General features: G+C 57.5%; 7 protein-coding genes across 7 annotated transcripts; 2 read left to right on the top strand and 5 right to left on the bottom strand.

Annotated features, from left to right (window-relative positions):
* Positions 1-2,458: 2,458 nt before the first annotated feature.
* DL89DRAFT_266552 (TBC-domain-containing protein) lies at positions 2,459-6,719 on the bottom strand. The gene is made up of 8 exons (XM_040887122.1): positions 6,113-6,719; positions 5,543-6,087; positions 5,316-5,472; positions 4,940-5,293; positions 3,687-4,914; positions 2,944-3,624; positions 2,877-2,915; positions 2,459-2,842 (listed from the first exon to the last, which is right to left on the bottom strand). Exons 1-8 carry the CDS (start codon positions 6,640-6,642, stop codon positions 2,504-2,506), a joined length of 3,873 nt encoding a protein of 1,290 aa, XP_040745073.1. The 5' UTR covers positions 6,643-6,719; the 3' UTR covers positions 2,459-2,503.
* Positions 6,720-6,766: 47 nt separating this feature from the next.
* Positions 6,767-10,136, bottom strand: DL89DRAFT_266551 (DUF663-domain-containing protein). The gene is given in 8 exon segments (XM_040887121.1): positions 6,767-7,189; positions 7,215-7,397; positions 7,429-7,509; positions 7,529-8,369; positions 8,416-8,720; positions 8,752-8,806; positions 8,838-9,439; positions 9,483-10,136. The coding sequence occupies 8 exon segments, from the start codon at positions 10,083-10,085 to the stop codon at positions 6,992-6,994; spliced, it is 2,868 nt and encodes a 955-aa protein (XP_040745072.1). The 5' UTR covers positions 10,086-10,136; the 3' UTR covers positions 6,767-6,991.
* Positions 10,137-10,309: 173 nt separating this feature from the next.
* DL89DRAFT_321850 (uncharacterized protein) lies at positions 10,310-13,142 on the top strand (the record flags this gene model as incomplete). Its single annotated transcript, XM_040891305.1, has 3 exons — positions 10,310-11,138; positions 11,482-12,738; positions 12,780-13,142. The coding sequence occupies exons 1-3, from the start codon at positions 10,578-10,580 to the stop codon at positions 13,140-13,142; spliced, it is 2,181 nt and encodes a 726-aa protein (XP_040745071.1). The 5' UTR covers positions 10,310-10,577.
* Positions 13,143-13,276: 134 nt separating this feature from the next.
* Positions 13,277-14,933, bottom strand: DL89DRAFT_321849 (trypsin-like serine protease; the record flags this gene model as incomplete). Its single annotated transcript, XM_040891304.1, has 5 exons — positions 14,657-14,933; positions 13,861-14,050; positions 13,541-13,805; positions 13,421-13,509; positions 13,277-13,389 (listed from the first exon to the last, which is right to left on the bottom strand). Exons 1-5 carry the CDS (start codon positions 14,741-14,743, stop codon positions 13,277-13,279), a joined length of 744 nt encoding a protein of 247 aa, XP_040745070.1. The 5' UTR covers positions 14,744-14,933.
* Positions 14,934-15,462: 529 nt separating this feature from the next.
* Positions 15,463-18,449, top strand: DL89DRAFT_222179 (uncharacterized protein; the record flags this gene model as incomplete). The annotated part of the gene is made up of 2 exons (XM_040884577.1): positions 15,463-15,511; positions 15,652-18,449. 2 exons carry the CDS (start codon positions 15,463-15,465, stop codon positions 18,447-18,449), a joined length of 2,847 nt encoding a protein of 948 aa, XP_040745069.1.
* A 124-nt stretch (positions 18,450-18,573) lies between these two features.
* On the bottom strand, positions 18,574-19,362 carry DL89DRAFT_282945 (WD40 repeat-like protein; the record flags this gene model as incomplete). Its single annotated transcript, XM_040889716.1, has 1 exon — positions 18,574-19,362. One exon carries the CDS (start codon positions 19,360-19,362, stop codon positions 18,574-18,576), a length of 789 nt encoding a protein of 262 aa, XP_040745068.1.
* Positions 19,363-19,950: 588 nt separating this feature from the next.
* On the bottom strand, positions 19,951-21,633 carry DL89DRAFT_282944 (uncharacterized protein; the record flags this gene model as incomplete). Its single annotated transcript, XM_040889715.1, has 3 exons — positions 21,157-21,633; positions 20,520-20,918; positions 19,951-20,370 (listed from the first exon to the last, which is right to left on the bottom strand). The coding sequence occupies exons 1-3, from the start codon at positions 21,595-21,597 to the stop codon at positions 19,951-19,953; spliced, it is 1,260 nt and encodes a 419-aa protein (XP_040745067.1). The 5' UTR covers positions 21,598-21,633.
* Between the last annotated feature and the right edge of the window lie 513 nt (positions 21,634-22,146).

Below are 22,146 nucleotides of genomic sequence, written 5' to 3'. Positions count from 1 at the left end.
AGTGATGTAGTTAGATATCACATTTATGATTATCTATTGCATAATGGCGATATTGAGCTACATGGCGTATGCGAAATGAATCAGGTAGCGACATACGTGGATACCGAGCTGATGACAACATACAAGAACAACATTGTGTTGCACTATGGCACTTGCCTACAGCGGATTCTGGCCAAATTGATTGATATTCGCTGCCGCAAAAACACACTGCGCAGTACAATGGGCAATGTGTCTAAGGCTGAGTTCAATAATGCATGTCAAATGTGTATTTATACACCTGCACAGAAGCTCCGCCAGGCAGTTGCCTCTAGGCACCCTGATCTCAGTGTGCTCACCCCACCGATGCTTGCAATCTACAACAAGCTGGCACCAGTCCTCAATGCCTATGATGCCAAGTACAGATTCACCAAAGACAGCCGATACTATGATGCCAAGGCAAATCCACTTAAGCATCTGCGTGCATACATTCGCCTATGCCAGCTTATCGAGAATGAGCAGCTTAGCAAGTCTCCTCCCCAATGCTTGCCTCTGCGGACATCATGGATCCCAGGCCATGTGCGTTTGGACAAGCAAATAATCAAGCAGGTGTTTGTTTCGAAAACACGTGAGGAGGTTACCAAGATCAACGCAGCAAAGAGGGCAGCAACAGAGGCAAGGAAAGCAGCAGAAAAGGGCGAAAAATTGGCCAAGAAGGCTGCACGCGAAGCAGCGAAGATGCCATCGGATGCAACAGAGGCCACTGCAGCAACTGCAGCAGTAGCGGCTGATTCACTTGCTGCTGCATCGGCAGCAGCAGCAGACACTGTTGCAGCACTTAACAATGCATATGCATCAGCACCCCCAGTCTGTGCACACGACCCGGTCCAAGGGATCACACAACCTGTGTGGGATGTGTGGGGCCGGGTCGCAGATCTAACATCAAAGCCATTTAAGGCGCATGGTGATAGAAAATTCCACGGAATGGCGACAACAGATGGTGTAACGATATGCATTCTGTTACAAGACAAGATATCCAAGGCTGATGGTGCAGTAGATGCTGATGGTGCAGGAGGCGATGCTGCGGGAGGCGATGCTGCGGGAGGCAATTCTGTGGGAGGCGATGCTGCGGGAGGCAATTCTGTGGGAGGCGATGCTACAGGCGATGCTGTGGGAGGCGATGCTACAGGCGATGCTACAGGCGATGTTGCAGGAGGTGATGCTGTGGGAGGCAGTACTATAGCTGACTGTCGCTATATCCACCAGATCCCACAGCCAGAGCTGCAGAATCTGAAAGGCCGCTGTGTATTCATCGATCCAGGTCGGGGCGATTTGCTATACATGATGCACGAAAATAGCAGCAATGGGAAAGAGGGTGAAAAAATGCTCTACCGCTACACACGGCAGCAGCGCAATAAGGAGCTCAAGCTGCGCCACTATGACAGGATTCGTCAGGCTACAAAGGATCAAGTCCCAGAAGATGCTGTCCGCAGAGCAGAGGCACAGCTTTCCAAGCACTGCTGCCGGACCCTTAGCCCAGCAAAATTCCGTGCCTACGTTGCTACCTGTGCATCTGTGCGGTGTGTCCTAGCACCGTTTTATGCCAACACGATGACAGCGCGAAGGCTACTAGAGCAGCAGCCCACTAAGTCAAACAAGCAGCATCAGAGGCGCTGGAAGGCCCATCCGGGTGTCAGTACCAGTCCCAAGGTGTACCCGCTTCATCGCAAGCTGCGCCTTGATTCATTCATGAACCAGGCCCATGCAGACCACAGGCTTGCCGCGAAACTCCGGAGCAAGTTCGGTCCAGACCCAGTGCTGATCATGGGCAATTGGAGTGCGCCGATGGCCCGACACCATGCGCCGATTCGTGGCAAGGGATGGCGCGACAAGTTCAAACACCATGGCTTTGAGGTCTATCTGATCGACGAATTCCGGACATCGTCGATATGCCCGTTCTGCTGCGAAAAGTCGCTGCAGACATTCCGGCATGTTCCCAGCCCGCGGCCCTACCAGAGATCGAAGAACCCAACTGTGAAGTGCCATGGCCTTCTCCGCTGTACAAGCGAGTCATGTAAGCGGGCCATGGCACAATACAGGCGAGCCTATTCGTCTCGGCTCTTGAACCGCGACCTCGCAGCAGTTCTAAACTTCAGGCTCATTTTCCAGTCACTCTGTGATTCAGGCAGTATTCCTGAACGGTTCCATCGCTTTACAGCCATTGCTGCCGATACTTCTGGCACCACCCCTGCAACAAAGAACCTGCGCAAGACGAGTGCAGCAGCAGGCGATTCTGTTGCCAGCAGCAGCGAGCCAGCGCTGAAGCGCCTACGCTGAGCAGGCCATCAAGATGGGAGATGTCCATGATCGACATTGCACCAACAACCATCCGACACGTTCAAATGACCGGTTCGCCGTGATGCTCTTATCGACGTGTCAACCCATGCTGACTAGCAGCCGAGCTCGCATCGCGAGCAGAGTATTTCTAGTAGGAAATGATATTTAATGTAATATCTGACAAGTGCTTTCAGTTCTTGAGCAGGTTTGCGATCTCGTCGTCGTCATCGTCATCCTCGACGATGTTGAAATCCATGTCTGACAGATCCTTGGCGGTGGCATTGTTCCCCGCATCTGCATGACCTGCCGCATGCCTGTCACCTGCATCCAAGCTGCGCTTGAGATCACCTGCATTGTCTGTCTCAGCGCCATGATCGTCATCCTCCTCGTTGATTTGGCCCAGCAGCTCGTCGACTTCGTCCAGCAGGTTCTCGTACGGGTCCAGGGGCTCGTTGCCGCGCGGCTCCTGCGGTACATTGCCCCAGGGCACGGACTCGAACCGGCCGTCAGCAGGCCCTGCCGAGCTGGGCTCTGCATCGTGGCCCGCAATCCGACATGCGGACCATCTCGGTGGCGATATGCTCCGACGGCTCTCTGTGCGGCTCCGGCGTGGCTGCTGTTGCCCAGCACAGAGCTGCTGGCCAGGCCCGGGGATACTGCAAGCCCTGGCGTCAGCACGTGCTGGTCGACAAACTGCCCGCCCAACGCAATGGTCTGCGCAACCCTCGACGACATTCCCTGGGCGGCAGAAATCCCGCCAGCCAGGAGCCTGGACGGCGTCGATGGGTCGGCGCGGGCCGTCACGGGCGTCGCTGCTAGGTGCGTCGAGATCTGACGCAGCGGGTTGCGCAATTCGACACCGTCGGTGAAGCGGAACGAAGCCGGGACGATCTCCGAAAAGAACCGCTCCAACATCTCGTCCTCCAGCACCACCACGCGGAACATATTGCGCGACAAATACATCTCGCCATCCTGCATCGACTGGTCTTCGCCATAGGCCACTGCCCGCCGCATGAACTCCGACACGGACTTTAGCAGGTGCTCCTCGTTAGTCATGCCGTTAGCGTCGCTGGGCCGCTTGCCGCCCAGGGTTTCGGTGCGCGCCACGTCCTCGCCATGCGCTATGTACAGGATGGCCTCGGACAGCTGGAACATCTCCTGCCGGCTGATCTCGTTTGTAATGGACACTGCAAACATGTCGAAGAACGCGTCCATGCGCGTCAGCAGGTCGGTGTTGACAATACGGCCTAATGCGATCACACACTGCTGGAACGACACACGGAGCTCCTGGATCGGTGCCACGGGGGCTGGCTGATACGGGCTTCGGCTTCGCTCGGTTCAGAAGTCTCTTTGGGCTCCTCAGCCGCCGGCACCTCCCCCTCATCGGCAATCTGCTGTTTCTGGGAGGCATCCATGGAAATCAGATCCACGGATTTGGTCGCCCGGTGCGACGATGGCGCCAGCGACGAGCCATCGTTAATATCGTCTGTACCATATGCATGCAGGCGGGACGACGGCGGTGCAATCTGGCTGGTGTACCTGAAGAACGACGAAATGAACCACCCGGGGTTGCTCAAACTCGCCTCAATCTCTTTCGAGATCTCGTCGCCCCTCTTCGCCGCCTGCTCCTCGTTGGGACTGTGCTTTCTGCGTACACTGGGCAGCGAAATGTCCCTGTGGCTCTGGGTGCGCTGCTTGGCCTCCTTGATCTGTGCCCGCATCCAGGTCGAGATTTCAAACATAAACCGGGCAAACACGTAGATATCCAGGGTGATTTTGTCAGCCGCCGCCGCCGCCTCGGCCTGCTGCTGGTTGACCGCCTTATTGCGGCCCGACTGCGAGTAGAACAGGACCGTGTAGTACCGGTCATAGAGCAACGAGAGCTGGTCCTTGGTGAACCCGGCCGAGTCAATCACGTTGCGCAGGAACGTGCGCTTCGAGAACTCCTGCACCGAGTGGACGATCTTGAGCTGGTGCGAGCGCCGCAGCTCCTCGATCTTGGCCTGTGTGATCAGCGGGAAGTCGCTGTACGCCACATACACCAGCTCGTGGAACTTTGTGATCTGCCGCGCCCGCACATTGTCGCTGTCGGGGAACGCCTGGTCGCCCAGCGTCTGGTAGTACGTCTTTAGCACATGCAGGAACGTGCCGTCGTCCGTGACTTCAAGCAGCTCCGCTCCGTTGATCTTCAGAATCGCCAGCCCGATCTGGAACAGGATCTTCGGGCCCTCGAGGAAGAAGCAGTCGAGCACACGCAGTGCATATACCAGTGGCATCGAGTTGACAAACAGCGTCAGGAACCACGGCAGGCACGCGATTGACAGCTGGATGTCATGCTGCTTGAAGTTCTGCGCCAGCATCGGCATCGTGTCCTCCACCAGCGTCTGGAATATCGCCTGGTCCAGGCTGGCGCCGTACATTGACGGGCTGTAGTACCCGGGCACCAGCCGGTCGCACATCACCGTCAGCGTCCAGAACGCCTGCTCCTCAGTCATGTATATCAGCAGTGTCGACGCTATAATGTTCATGGCCTGGCAGTACCCGAGCTCCGCGTCGCGCAGCGAGTACGCATTGAGCACCCGCCGGAGTCGCGTCGATGCCCTCGGGCGACTGGTACCCGGCGTACTCGGGCAGCGAGCGGTTCAGATCCTTCTCAATCTCCTCGGCATACGGCCCGGGGCAGTCGAGATAGTCGTTGACGTATTTCTCGTACACCCCGCGGTTCTGGAACCGCAGATACATGGCGCCGGAGCTCAGCTCCCAGATCTCCCCGCGCAGGCAGTTGGGCAGCCCGACGCGGATCAGCCGGTCAAACTCGGCGCGCCGGATGGTCGTCAGATTGCGCCCATACGTGCCCAGGTAGTCGACCCAGGCGCGCACCTTTGACTTTTCCTTCAGCTGCTTTGGGTCGCCGGGGAACCCGAACGTCTTGCCCAGGCACTCCAGGCACACCACGTCCTTCGTCTGCAGCAAGTACTCGCTGGCGACATGTCTTTAAGAACGGCTTCAGCAGATACCGTGTCAGCGCCGTGTGGTTCTCCCGCGCAAACTTCTGCTCCTCGACCATGTCCTTGAGCTGCCCGCGCAGGGCGTCGCACCAGGCGTCGCACTCGCGGTTCTCCAGCGGCACCTTGAACACGACGCCCATCTGATGCCACACTGTGATCACCAGCTCATAGCACATGGTCCCGTTGCCGTCGGTGCCATTCAGCCGCTCAATGCGCCGCACCGGCCGCCAATGGCAGGATGATGCGGCAGCCGCGGAAATCGCGCGAGCTGAAGCACACAAACGATGTCGACAGATACAGCCGGCCGCTGTAGACGCTGACCGACTTGGGAATCACCAGATGCGCCGACTCGATTACCGACAGCAGGCTCTCGTTGCCAGGCAGCCCGAACCCGCCACGGAACTCCTCGTTGCGGCGCTGCTGCGCAATCTGCTCTGCCAGCGACCGGCCCTGGTCACGCAGGCCCGAGGTCCGGATCATCGGCAGCCGCGTGTCTGGGTTGATGGCGCTGTTGGCGCTGCTGGTGTGCCGGTGGTGCGGGCCCGAGTGCTGCGTGTTGGTCGAGTACTCGGAGCTCCGCAGCACCTGCTTCATCGTGTTGGCCGTCAGCTGCGACAAAAGGTCGAATGTCTCGTCGCGGTGGAACAGATTCGAGAACCAGTATTTCTGCCCGCCCTTTGTCGTCACCTCGATGGCGTCGTCACGTGCGCCGCCCATCGACTTGGCCTTGGCCAGGTCCTGGATCTCGCGCAGCTGGAACATGATCCTTGTTCTCGCTGCCGAATATGTACGAGTAGAAGCAAAAGTAGTTTTCGCTCAAATACAGCCACCCCTGGTGCATCATCAGGCCCTTCTGCAGGGCGCACGAGTAGTAGTTGACCAGGCTCTCGCTGACATCGAATGTCTGGCGGAACGTCGTCGTCGCCGCACGCATCTTGCGGTCTGCCGGCGCATCCAGACCGCCCTCGGCCGACACCAGGAACCGGATCTTGGTCACAACAAAGCTGGCGCGCTCTGCCGGGTCGTCGAGCTCCGTCACCACCGGCATGATGTTGTCTTGCAGCCACTTCCAGTCCATGTCTATTTCGTCCTGGCTCTCGCTGACCGCCAGCAGTATGAACCGGTCATGCATCTGCGCATGCCGGTACACGAGCCGGTAGGAGGGCGGCTTCGTGTCAAGCACGTTTTGGATTGTGGCGAGAAAGTTTTTGAGCACCGTGCCCACGCCCGACGACACCGAGCGCTGGAGCACAAAGTTCTCCGTGTATTTGACGTCCGTCCAGAACGCGCTGGGCTCGGCAGGCGCTGGGAGAATAAACATTTGAACGAAAGCTGGCGAAATGTGTACTGTGAATGCTGTGGAAGTAAAAGTACCAACAAAAGGTCTGCAAGGCGAAGAGAGAGGGAGGCAACAATGCCCCACTTTCCCGCCCAGAGTGCTACGTCGGCGGCCCAAAAACTCTTCAGAAGCAGCCCTGGTCCAAAGCACGAAAAGCAGATTGGCAATCAAGGTAAAAATAGCATCCCTTGATTTGCAGCAGCAGCCCTTGCGTTCGCCGGCTCTGCAGGCTGTGCCAGCATTCTCGCAGCACCATCTCGCTCATGTTTAAAGGGATGTAGTGGGTGTGGTTTGACTAGATAGGGCAGACTACATGGAAGACACAGACGCGCTAGCGCTTTCCTCCGGCCTGGTTCTGGCTCTCGATCTTAAAGTACGTCTTTCTCTTCCTCTTGCGCCGGGCATCCGCCTCGGCCTCCTCGGCCCTCCTCTTCTCGCGGTACGCCTCGTGCTGCTTCTTGGCCTTCTCCTTGGCCTTCTTCGCCTTGTCCTTGTGCAGCAGGTTGATCTGGCCGAGCAGGTTGGCCACCTTCTTGTCGTGCTCAGTCCATGACCACCGCCCGCGTGACCTTGTTGGTCTTGATCACCTTGGGCCGCGACTTGAACGGCAGCTCGGCCTGCAGCGCCTTGGGCACAACCAGCGGGTTGAACTGCTTCTCGACGCGCTCGATCTTCTTGTAGTGCGAGTCCTTCTTGTTCGGCACCGCCAGGTTCTTGGACCGCCGGATCTCCGCAATCTGCCGCATGTACGTCACAGACAAAAGCGACGTGATCGGGATTGTAGAACTGCTTGATCGGGATTGTGTGGAACGCGCGCAAAAACACAATGTCGCTCATCTTGACCTTGTCCTCGAACGTCGCGCGGAACATAGCCCGAGTTGCCCGACGCCTTCTTGACCTGGCCGCGGATCCCGCTGACCGTCTTGATCGACGCGCCCTCGAACTTGGCCACCTCAAGCGGGCTGTTGAACATCTTCTTGATGTACGCCGTGTTCTTGTGGATCTTGTCCGGGTAGCCGGTCAGCTTCAGCTTCTTGACAATGTCGATCGACTGCATGTTCTCCAGGACCGAGCCGGTCGCCGCAATGCCAAAGTTGTGCTTGCGCTGCATAAAGTACGCGCAGAAGCCAGCACCCGGCTGGATGTACGGGCCGTAGACAACGGCGCTGCAGTGCATGTGCTCGGGCGTGTACTTGAGCATGCGGTTCTTGATCCGGTCGTTCATGTAGTACGTTGGGATTGTCTGGAACCGGCGCCAGCCGACCGAGATCACAATCGGGTCGCCGGTCTTCAGGATCTTCGGATACCAGCGGTGCCGCTTGACGCGCAGGTTGATCAGTGACAGGCCCTCCTCGTTCGAGATTCCGCCGACCACAATCGGCAGCGACGGGTCGAAGCCCTTGACGAACTCGTACGGCATGTCGTCAACTACCACCTTGACGTACTCGCCCGCCCACCGGTATTGGATGTCCGCCAGCTCGTCCATCTCGTTGCGCGTGTTGTCGACGTACTTTTGCAGCTGCTCCTTTTGCGTCTGGTAAAAGTCCTTCTTCTCGCCCGCCTCCTCCTCCTCCTCGTCGTAGATCTTGTCAAACTTGTTCTTCAGCTTGGACATCTTCTCGTCAGACAGGCCGTACGGGTTGCTCTCGCCCTCCTCGGACTCGGCATCAGAGTTCTCCTTAGAATCATCCTCCTCATCCTCATCGTTGCTGTCCGTCGCCATCAGAGTCCCCAGCGTCCTCCTCATCGCCGGACCCCGCCTCCAGATCCTCGAAATCACCAGTCGCGTCTTGGTCGTAGTCGTTCTCGTCGGCGCCCGCAGCACCGTCAGCATCCTCATCGCTATTGCTATCGTCGCCATCTTCACCGGTGATGAACAGGCGGCGCAGTTGCCGGTCGTCGAGGTCATCATCGATGGCCATAGACTTGATCGTATCGTCGCCCTCATCATCGTCGGCCGACTTGGGAGACTCGCTGTCAGAGCCGTAGACGAGGTCCATCAGGTTGACGCGCTTGACACCTGTGTGCAGAGGCTGGGCACGAAGCGTCTGCTCGCTGTCCTCATCGCTGCTGTTACCAGAGACATCTGACTCTGGACTCATCCACGCGCATTAGCAGATCGTCGTCGGTGTCGTTGTCCGCTGCCCTCATCGTCATCGTCATCATCATCCTCGGACTCGCTCTCGCTCTCGCTATCAACCTTGCCGTCGTCATTGAACACAGCCGGACGACGAATGGACTCTGCTGTGACCGGCATGGCGCCCGAAAACAGGCTGAACGACTGGTCCTTCAGGCTCTCGGACAGCGCCCCCACCTGCTGCAGCTCGCTGAGCATCTTTTCGCCCTCGCCCTCCTCGGCCTTCTCCTCGTGCTGCGGCTTCTTGACATCAATATAGACGGCGTCGTTGTCGTACATGACTCCGTTGACCTCCGACATGGGTGCATAAATCAGCTTGTGCCGCTCATCCAGACGCTTGCGCTCCTTGTCGGGAATCGCACACGGATCAGGCAGCGTGTTGACCTCGCCCAGCATGAAATCGCCAGCGCCCGGAATATGCACGCGGTCGCGGCCCTTCAGGTGTGTACCGCGCAGGAATCCGTACAGTGCAACCGTGCGATTCGCCTTCGGATTGCCCTCAAGCAGCTCCGGATCCGTCAGATCCTGCATGCGGTCGGCCAGCAGGTACGGGTGCGTCGAGCGCCACGCCAGCGGCCGCAGCTTGACCTGCGAAATAAACCGCGACAGGTTCAGCGTCTCCTTGTCCAGATACCGCCCGTTCTCAACGCCCCGACAAGTAGAACAGCTTGGCACCATCGTACACCTCGGTCCAGAACCGGTGCTTGAAGTTCTTCTTCACCAGCTTCAGCTTTTTGTTGTCCTTGAAGTTGTCCAGGTGCGTCAGCACTCCCATCACCTTGCCCATGCCGTGTGTCTGCAGAATGTTCAGGTACTCGAACGTCTCCATCTCAAACCCAAAGCTCGCGTCGATGACCAGCAGAATCAGATCGGCCACCTTGGCCATGTCCACCATCGCATTCATGTCGTTGGCGCACTCCATGAACGTCAGCCGCTGGTGCTTGCCACTCACTACTGTCACGGGCCCGCGGATCTCCGACAGCGTGTGCTTCGTGTACCGCCGCACCAGCGACTTGATCAGCGTCGTTTTGCCGCACTGGGGCGGTCCCACCACAGCTACCACCAGGGGCGGCGGCGTCGTCGGCGTCCGGTCCGCCATCGGCACATGGTACTTCTTCTCGTTCAGCTCCAGCCGCCGCCGCGCCATGCGATCGGCCTTCTGTGCCGACTGCATCGTGAACGCCTTGGGGTTGTTCTTCTCGGCATTCTTCCGCTTCTGCAGGCTCTTTTTTGCACTGGCACCAGACTTGTGCACCCTATGCGGCTTGTGCACTTGCTTTGCGTCCATTCTGCACTGGGAGGAATATAATACGTGTGGTAGGGGAAAAATAAAGATGCGGGCTGGAGAAGAGAGACGCTGGGCGCCGATTGCCGGCAGCAGCGCTAGCAAGAAAAAAATTCTGCGATCGCAAAAATTGATCCCCAGGCGCCTGATCCCTTGATTGCAGCTCGCCGAGCACTATTTGCGTCCTTCCCAGAGATTTGCCATCGACGTGCGGCCGGCATCCAGTGGAGTGTGAAGTCTTGTTTTCCTCGCTTTTTCTTCTTGCTAGGCCGCCTAAACCGTCCTAGTTCTACTTGTTCAGCAACAACACCCTCAGCACCCCTCCTGTATACTCCTGCGGCTTGTCGACAAAGGGAGGGTGCGAATACTAGTCGTCTGGAACCTGATACTACACAGCGACACTGACTGCCTTTCTTCTCCAACTTTTGTATTATTTTTCCTTCTCACGACACCCCCTGAACTCCAGCATATACTCAGGTTGTTCGTACAGTTTAAATGGAAGACATTCGCAGCTACATTAAGCAGTGCACAGGCAAGCAGAAGACGTTTTACCCTGTAGAGCTGGCGAATTTGCTAGTAGCAGCGCAGAATGAAGGCGACCTGCCCGACAATTGCCTGGAAAACGAAGTCTGCGAGGCTGTTCTGTTTCTTTCGCGGCTCAAGGATGAGCTGACGCCCGATAATGCCAAGCTCTTGGTGGAGAAGGTGCTAAAGGTCGACTTTGACGACCTGCATATGCCAAAGACGCTGCTCGACTCCCGGAAGCGCACCACACCGGCATTGTCCAAGAAAGCAGTTACGTCGAGCGCCGAAGGAGCCAGACTCCGCCAACGCAACTTGGCCAAAATGACGGACGAACAGTTCGAGGCAGTAGCAAGCACAATTCAGCCAAGTCTGGTCGACAACGTAGCAAACTTTGCGGCTCAGTTGGGCATGGGGCCGCCGTCGAGGACGCCCCCGCGTGGCCACCAGAGATTCTCGACCTTTTCTGCCCGGAGTACGCCTCCGGCTGCCGGCGACATGACAGTTCCGGATAGGGATGTCCAGTCAGACTCGGTAAGTAACCTGAGGGGCCCTGTTCTGCCTTCTGTTTCTGTCCAGCATGACAGTTATTTTTGGGGAGGGCTGGTCATGACGTAGAGACAACAAAGCCCATGTCCGATGCGCATCAGGAGTCACGCCGCCGCATATTGGGTACCGTGCAGATGCCAGCATTATCTCTGTCTCACAGTCGCTGTGTTGGGTTCTAGGAGTGAGCCCATAGGGTCAGTTGACATAAAAACGCCGATTGTCAGCCCTCCTGCGCCCATGTACTATTGTGCCTACTTTATGCACGCAGCATACCTCACTCGCGGGATCCACGCTCAAAGCTTTGCTTGCCGCCGCTAATGCCACATAGGAACAGAGCGCTCTATCGACGCCGCATGTCAGCCGCAGCGTGCTCAGCCAGCGCCTGCGCTCCTCGACACGCGGCAACATTCCGACATTCAACCTCAGCCTGTCCCGCAGCCGCCCCGGCAGCCCGCTTTACGACGATTTATCCCCTGTCAGAGAACCGTCGCCATCACGCTTCCACAACAACGACGAGGTTGTTCGGCACACCGACGAGCTGCTGAGAAAGAACGCAGAGCTCAAGAAGCTGCTCGCCGAGGCGAACCGCCGTCTGGAGCTGAACAATGGCCAGCACGAGAAGCGCACCGAAGAGCTTGAGCGCGCGGTGGACGAGTGCCGCGCCGAACTGACCATGAAGCGCCGTGAGATCGAGAAGCTCAGGCAGTCTGAGCGCGGCTACATCGAGAGCCTGCACGTCTCGGAAACCGAGGTCGAGAAGCTCGGCGTTCAGCTCTCCAACAGCCATGCACAGTCCACGGATCTCAAGCGCCAGCTCGACAACAGAGCTGTGCAGGTCTCTGAGGCCAACAAGCACATTTTCGAGCACAGTTCTGAGATCAAGACCCTGAAGGCAAGCCTGGATGCCAACAACCAGCAGCTTGAGGCAGCAAGCAAGGAGTACCAAAAGATGCAGCACAACTACCTTGTCGCCAAGCACGAGCTGGCTACTGCGCGTGAGTACAAGGAGGAGGCAGACGCAGCCAGTCAGGAGAACGCCAATCTCAGCAAGCTTATTGAGCAGCTGCGCGCAGAGTTGGCCGAGGTTCGTCTCCAGCTGCAGTCGTCAGTACTTCGCGATGCCGATCATGACTTGGCTAGTATCCACCGCCCAGGCATGACCAGGGTCAAGACCCTGCGCGACGAGCTGGCCCAGACAGGCTCCGGCGACCACTCGCCTACTGAGGACGGGGTGCTTGAGCCCAAGAGCAGCCGGCGCCGCATGAGCCTCATCAACGACACCATCCAGGCTAGCAGCTCATCGCTCTCCTTGCCGTCCGACAAGGGCGTCGGCACCACCGATACCGACAAGCAGGAATTGAACGAGGATGCCGTGCGCCACTGGATCCAGTCATCGCTGGTGCAGTTCCCGCCACAAGACCTGGTTCTGCTGCACGAGGTGTGGAAGCGCATCGAGTACAGCGATAGCAGTGACGATAACCGCGCCGCTCTGCGCCGCGAGCTCATCTCGGTATTCACTGCGCCCAACAAGTACGGGCTCAAGGAGGCCATCCACAGCCGCTGCAATGCAACCCTGACGCGCATCGTCGGACAATGTCTCCGGTCGACACCACGGGTTCACGCAAGGGCCGCAAGAACAGCATCGTCAAGATGATCACCAACGGCCAGCACGCTACAGCCGTCATCATTCTGTACTCGGTAGTGATCTTCTGCCTGGGTGTCATCACTGCCAGCTACCTCAACATCTCGCAGCCGATCGCCACATCGCTGCCGTTCGGGCTGTCCAACAATACCGCTGGCGCAGTCACCGATAGCGGCGACGGCGGCATGAATTTGGTGCGCCAGATTCTGGTCGTCGACGATACCCCGGCACACAGCTTCTACCCGCCTGTGCGCAAGAGGTCGCCGCGGTCGCGCTTTGGCGAGATTATGTTCTACTGGGTTGAGACGCTGCTGTGGGACGAGTCGGATATGCAAATCCCCACATAATCATGACACTATATGGATTGCTAGAACTATGTGTTCACATTCCGCCTAACCCTCCTTCCCGATACGTTTTTCTCTCATTTGTCGACGCTGACTGTTTATTAATATGACACCAACCTTAATTCTTCCGTGTATCTCTAGATCCCGGTATTGGTGAACTTTATGCCAGTGATTTTGCTGATAAAGTCAACGTAGTGGTGCACATGTGTGTATACACCATACCCGTTGAGCAGCCCACATGTTGGATTCTCTCTAATGTCAGACCCGAAACTAGTCAGGACCAGCCAGGCACGGCACGCCCTTGACGTAGATGATGACACCTTGGCCCGAATCTCCCTGGCACGAATCAGCAAGTGGCGTCCAGGATATTCTCGGTGCATATCTGTGGACCATCGGCAGACGTGTACTCTGCATCTGAGACCTGCTTCAAATACGCCGCGCAGTCTTTTGCCTTACCAACCTTAATAACAGCCTCTTTCAGCATAATCGAGATTGAGTCCTCATCCACTGGATCTGTTCTCCCCCAGCCCAGCACCGTCAGCGGCGTGCTATCAGCAATAGGCCCGCCATATATTGGCACTGCCTTTGCGTTGCTCAACTTTGGCACCTTGATCAGCGCAATGTCGTTGGCCGATGTGGCCAGGTCAAAGTCTGGGTGCACAAATGCTTGCTCGGCAGCCACATAGGACAGCTGTGTGATGTTGTTGTTGCCCGTGCCGACTCTGATGCTTGCCAGCAGGGAATGGGCGGCTGGTCTCGCCATCAACCATGCAATGGGCCGCCGTCACCACATAGTTGTCGCTAATAACGCTGCCGCCGCACAGGAACCCATTTTCGGGGTCCGTGCTAATCTCCACGCTAGCAGTAAACGGGAACTTTCCAGCAGGTGCGATCTTGCCGCCAATGATACGCTTGTCAAAAGTCCAGCTTAAAGCGTTCGGCGCAAGTGGCGAAGATGACTGAAAGTGAGAAGAGAGATGTGGAATGCATTGACGGTATGTGTACTGGCAAAAAAAGAAGTCTAAATGGAAGCAGGGTAGTGTTGGGACAGAGGAGTGAGAGAAAGGCATGGTCCTCCTTTTATTCCCGCTCTGTGTCTTCCCAGACGCCTCTAATGCCGAGAAACTTGCTGCATTCGCTCTGAAAATTCAATGTCGAACACTTCACCCTTCCGCCAAGACAGGGGGACGGGCGCATTTTGTCGGGAGACACATGCTCTTGCCAACTCCGGGAAGAGACAACTCCTCTTGGCGCCCATAGACTTTCCCGGCCCGGCCGATCATAAGGTCATATATATGGCCAGCACCGGACAAAACATCATTGTACTGGCCTTTACGCAGCCCCTCGTCTGCCTCAAGAGATGATTGCATTTAGCACTATGGAAGCGCTTGGAGGGGCTCGCATGCAGGCGTCTGCGCTGATACCATTGTGCGACCATATAAAACAAGATGCGGACAGGAGTCCCTTGCCCTGTATTCCGCACATCCTTTTGCTCGCGATTGGTCAGCTATGTGCACGAGGTGCACAGACATGGAGTTGCTCGCTTTGCCTGTTGCTGTTTGACTCTCAAATTGAAGAACCAGTTTTTCAAATAACTTTTCCATATTCAGCCACCCACATCCACCTGCTACGTACCCCGCAACACAGAAAAGTCAACCCCGCTGGGATACTTCATAAAACCACGCAGCGAACTACTTGTAGAGACTAGGATATAGAATGGCAAAGATGCGCCAGCTGTGGAGCACTGCAGCTGGTATTTCTGTGACCTGTCCCCGAGTCGAACTCACACGGACCTATTCCTGGAGCTACAGGTTCCTCAGCGCAGATCCGTGCATTGATGCTGGTGGCGAATGACGTAGCATTCGTTATTCACATACAGACAACGCTGCTATTGTTTTCGGACTGCAATTGTATCCATGCATAGGCAAGTGGAGCTGATCAGAAGAGCTGTAACTAGATCCTGAGCATACATGCGGTCTAGGCATAATTCAGCATGCTTCGCGTTATACATAGCAGCTGTGTTTAGGCAACCAAGTGGTAAATAGTACCTCAGCCTGGGGCTCGGAGATGTATGGAGCCAATACAGGCTCTGTTCTGTGTACCGCAGGCATGACCGATCCATCCCAGCTCAGTTTCTAGATCTGATCATCTGATTCCCCGTCAAGCCTGCGAAATGTATGTAGGGCTGGGGCAGTTTTTTTTTTTGAGCGGTAACCTACCTGCTGAGAAGAATTTTTTTGCAAGGGCATCTCTTGCATTTCTCGCTCGCATTCCTAATTTTAAAAAAAAAAATTGCAATCAGCTCATCTTTAGCCGCATAAAGATGCCGCCGTTTTTCCAGAGACCCGAGAATGCGCTTAAGCGCGCTGAAGGTACGCATTGGCTGTTCACTGAGGGGTCAGATTCGCAAACTGAACGCAGCAGATCGAAGGCGGCAAGCAGTATAGCGGCAATGAACTGGTTGAAATCCAGCGAATCTAAAACTAAAAGCATAACACCCCTACCTTTGTAGAGCTTATCATGGTCGGCCAGTCGGAGACTGCCTTCCAGACTCTGTACGATGTTCTTATGAACAAGCGCCTGCGCAACGCTACTGCGTCGACGACCGAGCCGGTGATTAAGAAGTACGTGGAGCTGTGCATTGAGCAGCGCAAGGGCAAGAACCTTAAGGAGGGCCTGCTGCAGTACCGCAACATTGTGCAGCACTCGAACCCGGAGTCGCTGGACGCCGTCGTGCGCCCGATGCTGGAGGCGATTACGTCGCGGGTGGTTGAGGCGCAGAAGAGCGCCGAGCAGATCACCATGGACACCATTGAGGACCTGGACGAGATGGAGACGCCCGAGGACATCATCCTCAGCGCTGTCAGCGGCGAGCAGTCGAAGGACCGCACCGACCGTGCGGTGGTTACGCCGTGGCTCAAGTTCCTGTGGGAGGCGTACCGCAACCTGCTCGACATTGTGCGTGGCAATGTGCGCTTCGAGGTCCTGTACCAGACCATCTCGAATGAGGCCATTGACTTCTGCAAGAAGTACGAGCGCAAGACCGAGTTCCGCCGGCTGTGCGACATCATGCGCAACCACCTGCAGACCATCGTCAAGTACTCGCACCAGGCAAACTCGGTCAACCTGTCGGACCCCGAGACCATGCAGCGCTTCCTGGACACGCGCTTCCACCAGCTCAACACGGCCACGGACATGGAGCTGTGGCAGGAGAGCTACCGCTCGATCGAGGATATCCACAACCTGATCCAGCAGTCCAAGCGTCCGATCAAGCCGCAGGCCATGGCCAACTACTTTGAGAAGCTCACGCGCATCATGTATGTGGCCAAGAACCCGCTGTTCCTGGCTGCCGCGTGGCACCGCTACTACAACTACATCCACCGCCAGACCAAGTACTTCTCGGAGGAGGAGCTGCAGAACGTGGCCACCAACGTGCTGCTGTCGACGCTGGCGGTGCCCATCATCAAGCCGTCGTCGCGCATCATGTCGGCTGCGGCCAAGGAGAACAAGCACCGCACCCAGCGCTACACTAACCTGCTGTTCCTGAGCTCGGCGCCCACTCGCGTGAGCCTTATCAACGACCTGGTCAGCGGCGAAGTCCTTGCCCGCGTGCGTCCCGAGCTGCGCCCGATCTACAACCTGGTCGAGGAGCAGTTCCACCCGCTCTCCATCTGCAAGAAGCTGGCTCCCATCCTTTCGGAGCAGGTTGCTACCAACGAGAACGATGCCAAGTACGGCACTCTGCTGTGCAACGTTATCCTGACCCGTCTGCTGCAGCAGCTGTCGCAGGTGTACACATCGGTCCAGCTCGACTTCATCTTCCGCCTGGCGCGCTTCCCTGAGCCCTTCTCGATGACCCCGTCGGCCATCGAGCGCTTCATTATGAACGGCGCTCGCCGCGGCGAGTTCCAGCTGCGTATCGACCACCAGGCCCGCTCGGTCATGTTCGACACTGATCCGTTCGATGGCTCGCAGTCGTCGAGCAGCGGAGCCCAGCTCCAGGCGTCGCCGTCTGATCTCATGCGCTCACAGCTCAGCTCGCTGGCTATCAGCCTGTCGAACGCGCAGCGTGTTGCCTGCCCCGAGTATGTTGCCGAGAAGCAGGCTGCCAAGGAGGCGGCTATTGCCAAGGCGCTGCAGACGCTGGAGGAGGAGCACCGCAACGCTGCGTCGCGCAAGCTCGTGATTGACCGGAGAAAGGAGATGATCGAGAACGCGCTGGCCCGCAAGGAGCGTGCTGAGGCGCGCGAGCGTGCAATCCGCCAGCAGCGCGAGCAGGAGCTCGAGCGCCAGAGACTGGCCGAGGAGCAGAAGCGCCGCGAGGTGGAGCGCGCGCAGAAGGAGCGCGAGGCCATCCAGCGCGAGGAGGCCAAGAAGCTGGCCGAGTCGATCAAGCAGAAGGCCGGCCTGGACGTCAACATCGACGATCTGGAGCAGCTGGACACGACCAAGCTGCTGGAGATGCAGGTCGAGCAGCTGGAGAAGGAGAAGCAGGACACGCAGACCAAGCTCAAGGTGCTGGGCCGGCGCATGGACCACACCGAGCGCGCTTACCGCAAGGAGGAGCTGCCGCTGCTGGAGGAGGACTACGCCACGCAGAAGCTGGCCGACCGCAAGTACCACGACGCCGCCCGCAAGGCCCAGGTCACCCAGGCCCGCGAGAAGCACCAGCACGACATGGAGCAGAAGGAGCGTCTGGCGCGCATGACCAGCGACTTCAACACCATCCGCAAGCAGCTCGACGAGGGCCGCTCCGAGGCTCTGGCTGCCGAGCGCAAGCGCATTCGCGATGCCCTGGCCACCGCCAAGGAGGAGCGCCTGGCCGAGTATCGCCGCGTCAAGGCGGAGAAGGAGACTGCCGAGGCTGCCGAGCGTGCTGAGCGCGAGGCGCGCGAAGCCGAGGAGATGGCTCGCCAGGACGCCGAGAAGGCCCGCAAGGCTGCCAAGGACGCCGAGCTGGCCAAGCTGCGCGAGGAGATGGCTGCCCAGCGCGAGCGCGACGCCGAGCTGCTCAAGAAGCGTCTGGAGAAGGAGCGCGAGGTCGAGGAGCGTCTGGCCCGCGAGAAGCGCGAGCGCGAGCAGCGGCCCACGCCTGGCAAGTACGTTCCGCCCAGCCGCCGCACCGGTGCTGCCCCGCCGCCTGCCGCCGCCCCGCCAGCGTCGTCGTCTCCGGGCAAGTACGTCCCGCCCAGCCGCCGCACTGGTGCTGTCCCGCCTGCCTCCTCGGCCACACCGACACCCCCGCCCACGCGGCCTGCGGCGTCGGGCTCCTCGCCGGGCAGGTACATCCCGCCCAGCCAGCGCCGCTAAGCGACTGCCGAAAACGGAACTAGGCTTCCCTTTTTTCAAATAACATTTTAACTTCTCCAAGAACTGTCCCTTCTCAAAGGCAATACAAAGAAGCATTTCTTGGTCTCCGCTACTCCGGCTGCGGCTACAGCAGGATCTTGTACTTTTCCTCGCGCGGTACCGTGTTGATCACCATGCGGCCGTCAAACGACAGCGACGCAAAGACCCACGGGTCGGCGGCAGACCAGTGGGCAGCGTATACGCTGGTCTCGTGGTCGTCAAACTGCGCTACCAGGCCGTCCGCTGGCCGTCCAATCCCGTCGCTCTCGTCGTAGTCAAAGTCGTCGATCGGCCCATCGGTACTATCCGCTTGCCCGTCGTCAATTGTCGCCACAGCCTGCGCCGACGACACGCTGACTGCGCTCTCCAGATTGACAAGCCCGTCGGCGCCCGCCGAGAGCACCAGCTGGTCGTGGTTCGGGTTGAATTCCACGCTATACACCCAGTGCGTGTGGTGCGCAATATCTATGACTGGTCCTGCCAGACTACGTGCATCCCACAGGCGCACACACCCGTCGTCGCCGCCAGTGGCCAGTATGTGTGGCATGTTAGGGTTGTAGTCGATGGCTCGCACCTTGCCGTTGTGCGCATAATCCACGGTAAACGCGGGTCTCTGGTTTGCCGTATCTGTGCGTGTATCCCAGCCGCGCACGCTCGGCCCGTCTGCTGTCGCCAGCTGGCTGCTCGACGACGGATCCCATGACATCGCCTCGACCTCGTCCATCGAGTACCGCGCCGGGCTCACCACCGCCTTCATACTAGCTGTTGTTCCCGACAGATCCCAGATGCTGACGCCCGTCCCTGCAACCACGCCCGCCTGCCGGAACTGCCCAACTGGATGTACCGCCAGCCTATTCACCGTGTGGTCCGCCATCGGCGACTCCAGCTGCGCTACAAACTCTGTCGCCCGCTCCACACCATCGTCGACGATCGTGGTAGGTCAGGTCTGGTAGCCGCACAAGGCTGACGCTCGGCTTGCCCGCTTGCCCGCTTGCCTATTACAAGTATCTGACTGGCGTCCCATGGCGTTGAGGCGAGGGCGCGAATTCCCCCGCTGCATTTGTATACAAGGCTGGCTAGTGTGAATTCGTCGGCGTCAAAGTCGACCACATGGATCTCGCCGGTCTCTTTGACTCCCAGCGTGCCCAGCGCAAACCGGTTTTGCTCGCCGGCGTTGCGCATGGCAGCTAGGCAGAGCGTATGCCGCTCGATACCATAGACGTATGAATTTGTCCTTTCTTCCATCTGCCTACGAAATAGCGAATGCGAATGTTCCTGGAAACTGAAATAAAAAAGCGAATAGAGAAGAAAAGGCTGGCTGGTCCGCGGTCTGATCGGGCTCATAGCTGTGGTAGCTGACGTCACGAGTAAAACTTGGCCAGATAGGTGAAGCCGTGCAGATCTGCACGGCTCAAGCCATCCTGGATATGTCGCTTGCATTCCACTTTATTTGAAAGAGGCTTCAAAGTACTTGCTGCCTGAAGCTATTGCAGTTTAACGTCCCTCTTGGGACTTGCGACGGCACATGTACCTTGCTGCGATCACCTGCTAGCCGACACTGCGAGCCAGTGCTATCGACTACCCTTGGCCACTTGTCTCTTCTTGGCTCCATGTCAACTGCCAGCGCCAGGTCAACCGGAAACCCACTCATCATGCCACTGGGTAATCTGTAAAAGACCATGTTCGAGGGCAGCATGCTCCCGTGGATAAGGCGGCAGTGCTCCTCCATCATCTGGTGGATATTCAGAGCGTCGGCGGCACCTGACAAGAAGTCCTTCTTGCTCTTGAGCATTTCCACTGGCATTGCCGCCGGCGTTGTTACAATGCGCTGATGGTACCGCTTGAATTTCAGCGACCCGACATGTGGTTCCTGTGGCAGGTGCTACAAGCTGGTATCGCCAGGCCATCAGTGTGCGTTCACGAAAACTGTACAGCCTCGGGCCGACGATTCCGGCATTCAGCATTGCTTGCGCGGGGTGGTTGCTGCTTTGCTTTTGGCGTACAATGCCGCCGCAGATTAACTGCTGGTACCTTCGGTCGCCCACTGCTGTCCGGAATGGAACGGGACTCGGTAACCTGCTTGAGGGCAAAGGCTTCGTGGAGGTACGTGTCGCCTTCGTAGCTTTCCGGTGCCAGTGCCCATGTATCTTTGATGACGAATCTGTACTTGCCAAACACAGTGGTCGATGCCTGGAAGCAGCGCGTGTGGCGGCCGTACAGTCGCGACATGTTGTGCAACATGGGCGCTCTAGCGTAGAATGCGATGGGCAGACCTGGCGCAAGCGAGGTAGACTCGCTGTCATGTGGCCAAACGTCCTGCTGGCACTCGATTTCCCAACAGTCGACTCCCGCAAGGTACCTCATTGTTGTATCATACCCGAGCAAACTTGTATCGCACATGGCCCAGTACACGAAAAACTCGACGAACTTCTGTCAGTGATCCGAGGTCGAGCACCTCAGACAAAACCAGGCTTGGATGCGCAGTGGTGTTGGGCATTGGCCGACCGTCCACCCTTGCGACTAGACTGTAAGCCCGCGAGCGCAATGTGTAGTCAGGGTAGAAGCAGATATACGTGTGCCCGCGTTCCAAATACCAAAATACCCCACACAAACATGCGGTTCGGCTGGCTCACCAGCACATGCCGCAGCTGGTCATTCAGCTCCTGACTCGTAAATGCCCAAATCGATATCCATCTTCATCAGATGTGCAGACTATGCGGACTGGTGCAAAAACATCGGTGCTGAAGACATCACCCGACCCAGGTGCCACATTGCTTGGATACACTCGCGGACCCGCATGGTCGAAATCATGCGGTGTCATCAGCACTACATCGACTTGCGAGAACCGGCTGCTATCCACCAGACTCTTTTGGACAGGGGCTCTGGCAGTGATGCTTGTTGTTGGACTTTTGATGCCATCAAGGATGCGCTGGAATAGCCGCTGAATCGCGGTGCAGAGCTCGGCGGGATCATCGATATGTTTGCTGCGTAGGTAGTCACCTACTAGTCTGTGTTCGTGGCTGTAGTTCTGGGCTACGGCAAAGAGGTCGGCAGTTATCGAGGCTATCATGGCGTCTGCCTCATCAGTAGTGGCCTCGTCGGTTGGCATAACAAGGCTGTGGAGCGATTCATGTTGGAAGATGCGGAGTACCTCGACAGGGTTCAGGATGTCAGATTCTCCTTGTCGTCGCTATCCATGATGTGTTGAGCAGAGTCATGACTGGATGATGCTATCGCTGTTGGCATCCATCAATAAAAGATCTAAATGATAGAGGAGTACGAGTTAAAGATGCCAGCGAGTAAGGTCCGGCAGGGCGTGTATCCTCGGGTTTTATGTGCTCAGCGGCTGGCCAAATATCGCAGTCATATTTCTGGCATCACTTGTCAGCCAATCGCTGACCCTCTGTGATGGGAACCACAAGGGTAGTTCAAAGCACAGCTGCTGAGCAAGCCTGGTGGGCTGGGTACGAAGAGCCTACCAGATTCGGATGGCCGATCTTATCACCTTTTGCTAATTTATTAGCCCAGCTAACCCCACTCACTATTCCTGATCTCGGTCGCCCTTCGCTCTGACACCAGATCCAGTGTATCTTTTTTCTTTTTCCTTCTGGCACGCTTCTTCTGTTCGACATTTCGCTCATACAGCTCCCCTCCTTGT

The sequence above is a fragment of the Linderina pennispora genome (assembly GCF_002104995.1).
Source record: "Linderina pennispora strain ATCC 12442 chromosome Unknown DL89scaffold_4, whole genome shotgun sequence".
Taxonomy (NCBI): Eukaryota; Fungi; Kickxellomycota; class Kickxellomycetes; order Kickxellales; family Kickxellaceae; genus Linderina; species Linderina pennispora.
The sequence above is the reverse complement of the archived record's forward strand: the minus strand, read 5'-3'. Positions and strand labels throughout refer to the sequence as shown.

Coding starts and splice junctions, on each gene's coding strand:
- DL89DRAFT_266552 (XM_040887122.1), bottom strand. CDS start 6,642: ATGTTTATTCTCCCAGCGCCTGCCGAGCCCAGCGCGTTCTGGACGGAC. Junction 6,088..6,112: donor AACTACTTTTGCTTCTACTC/GTACATATTCGG, acceptor AGCGAGAACAAG/GATCATGTTCCAGCTGCGCG. Junction 3,625..3,686: donor AGATTGCCGATGAGGGGGAG/GTGCCGGCGGCT, acceptor AGCCCGTATCAG/CCAGCCCCCGTGGCACCGAT.
- DL89DRAFT_266551 (XM_040887121.1), bottom strand. CDS start 10,085: ATGGACGCAAAGCAAGTGCACAAGCCGCATAGGGTGCACAAGTCTGGT. Junction 9,440..9,482: donor AGCACCGGTTCTGGACCGAG/GTGTACGATGGT, acceptor CGGGGCGTTGAG/AACGGGCGGTATCTGGACAA. Junction 8,807..8,837: donor GATAGCGAGAGCGAGAGCGA/GTCCGAGGATGA, acceptor GATGACGATGAG/GGCAGCGGACAACGACACCG.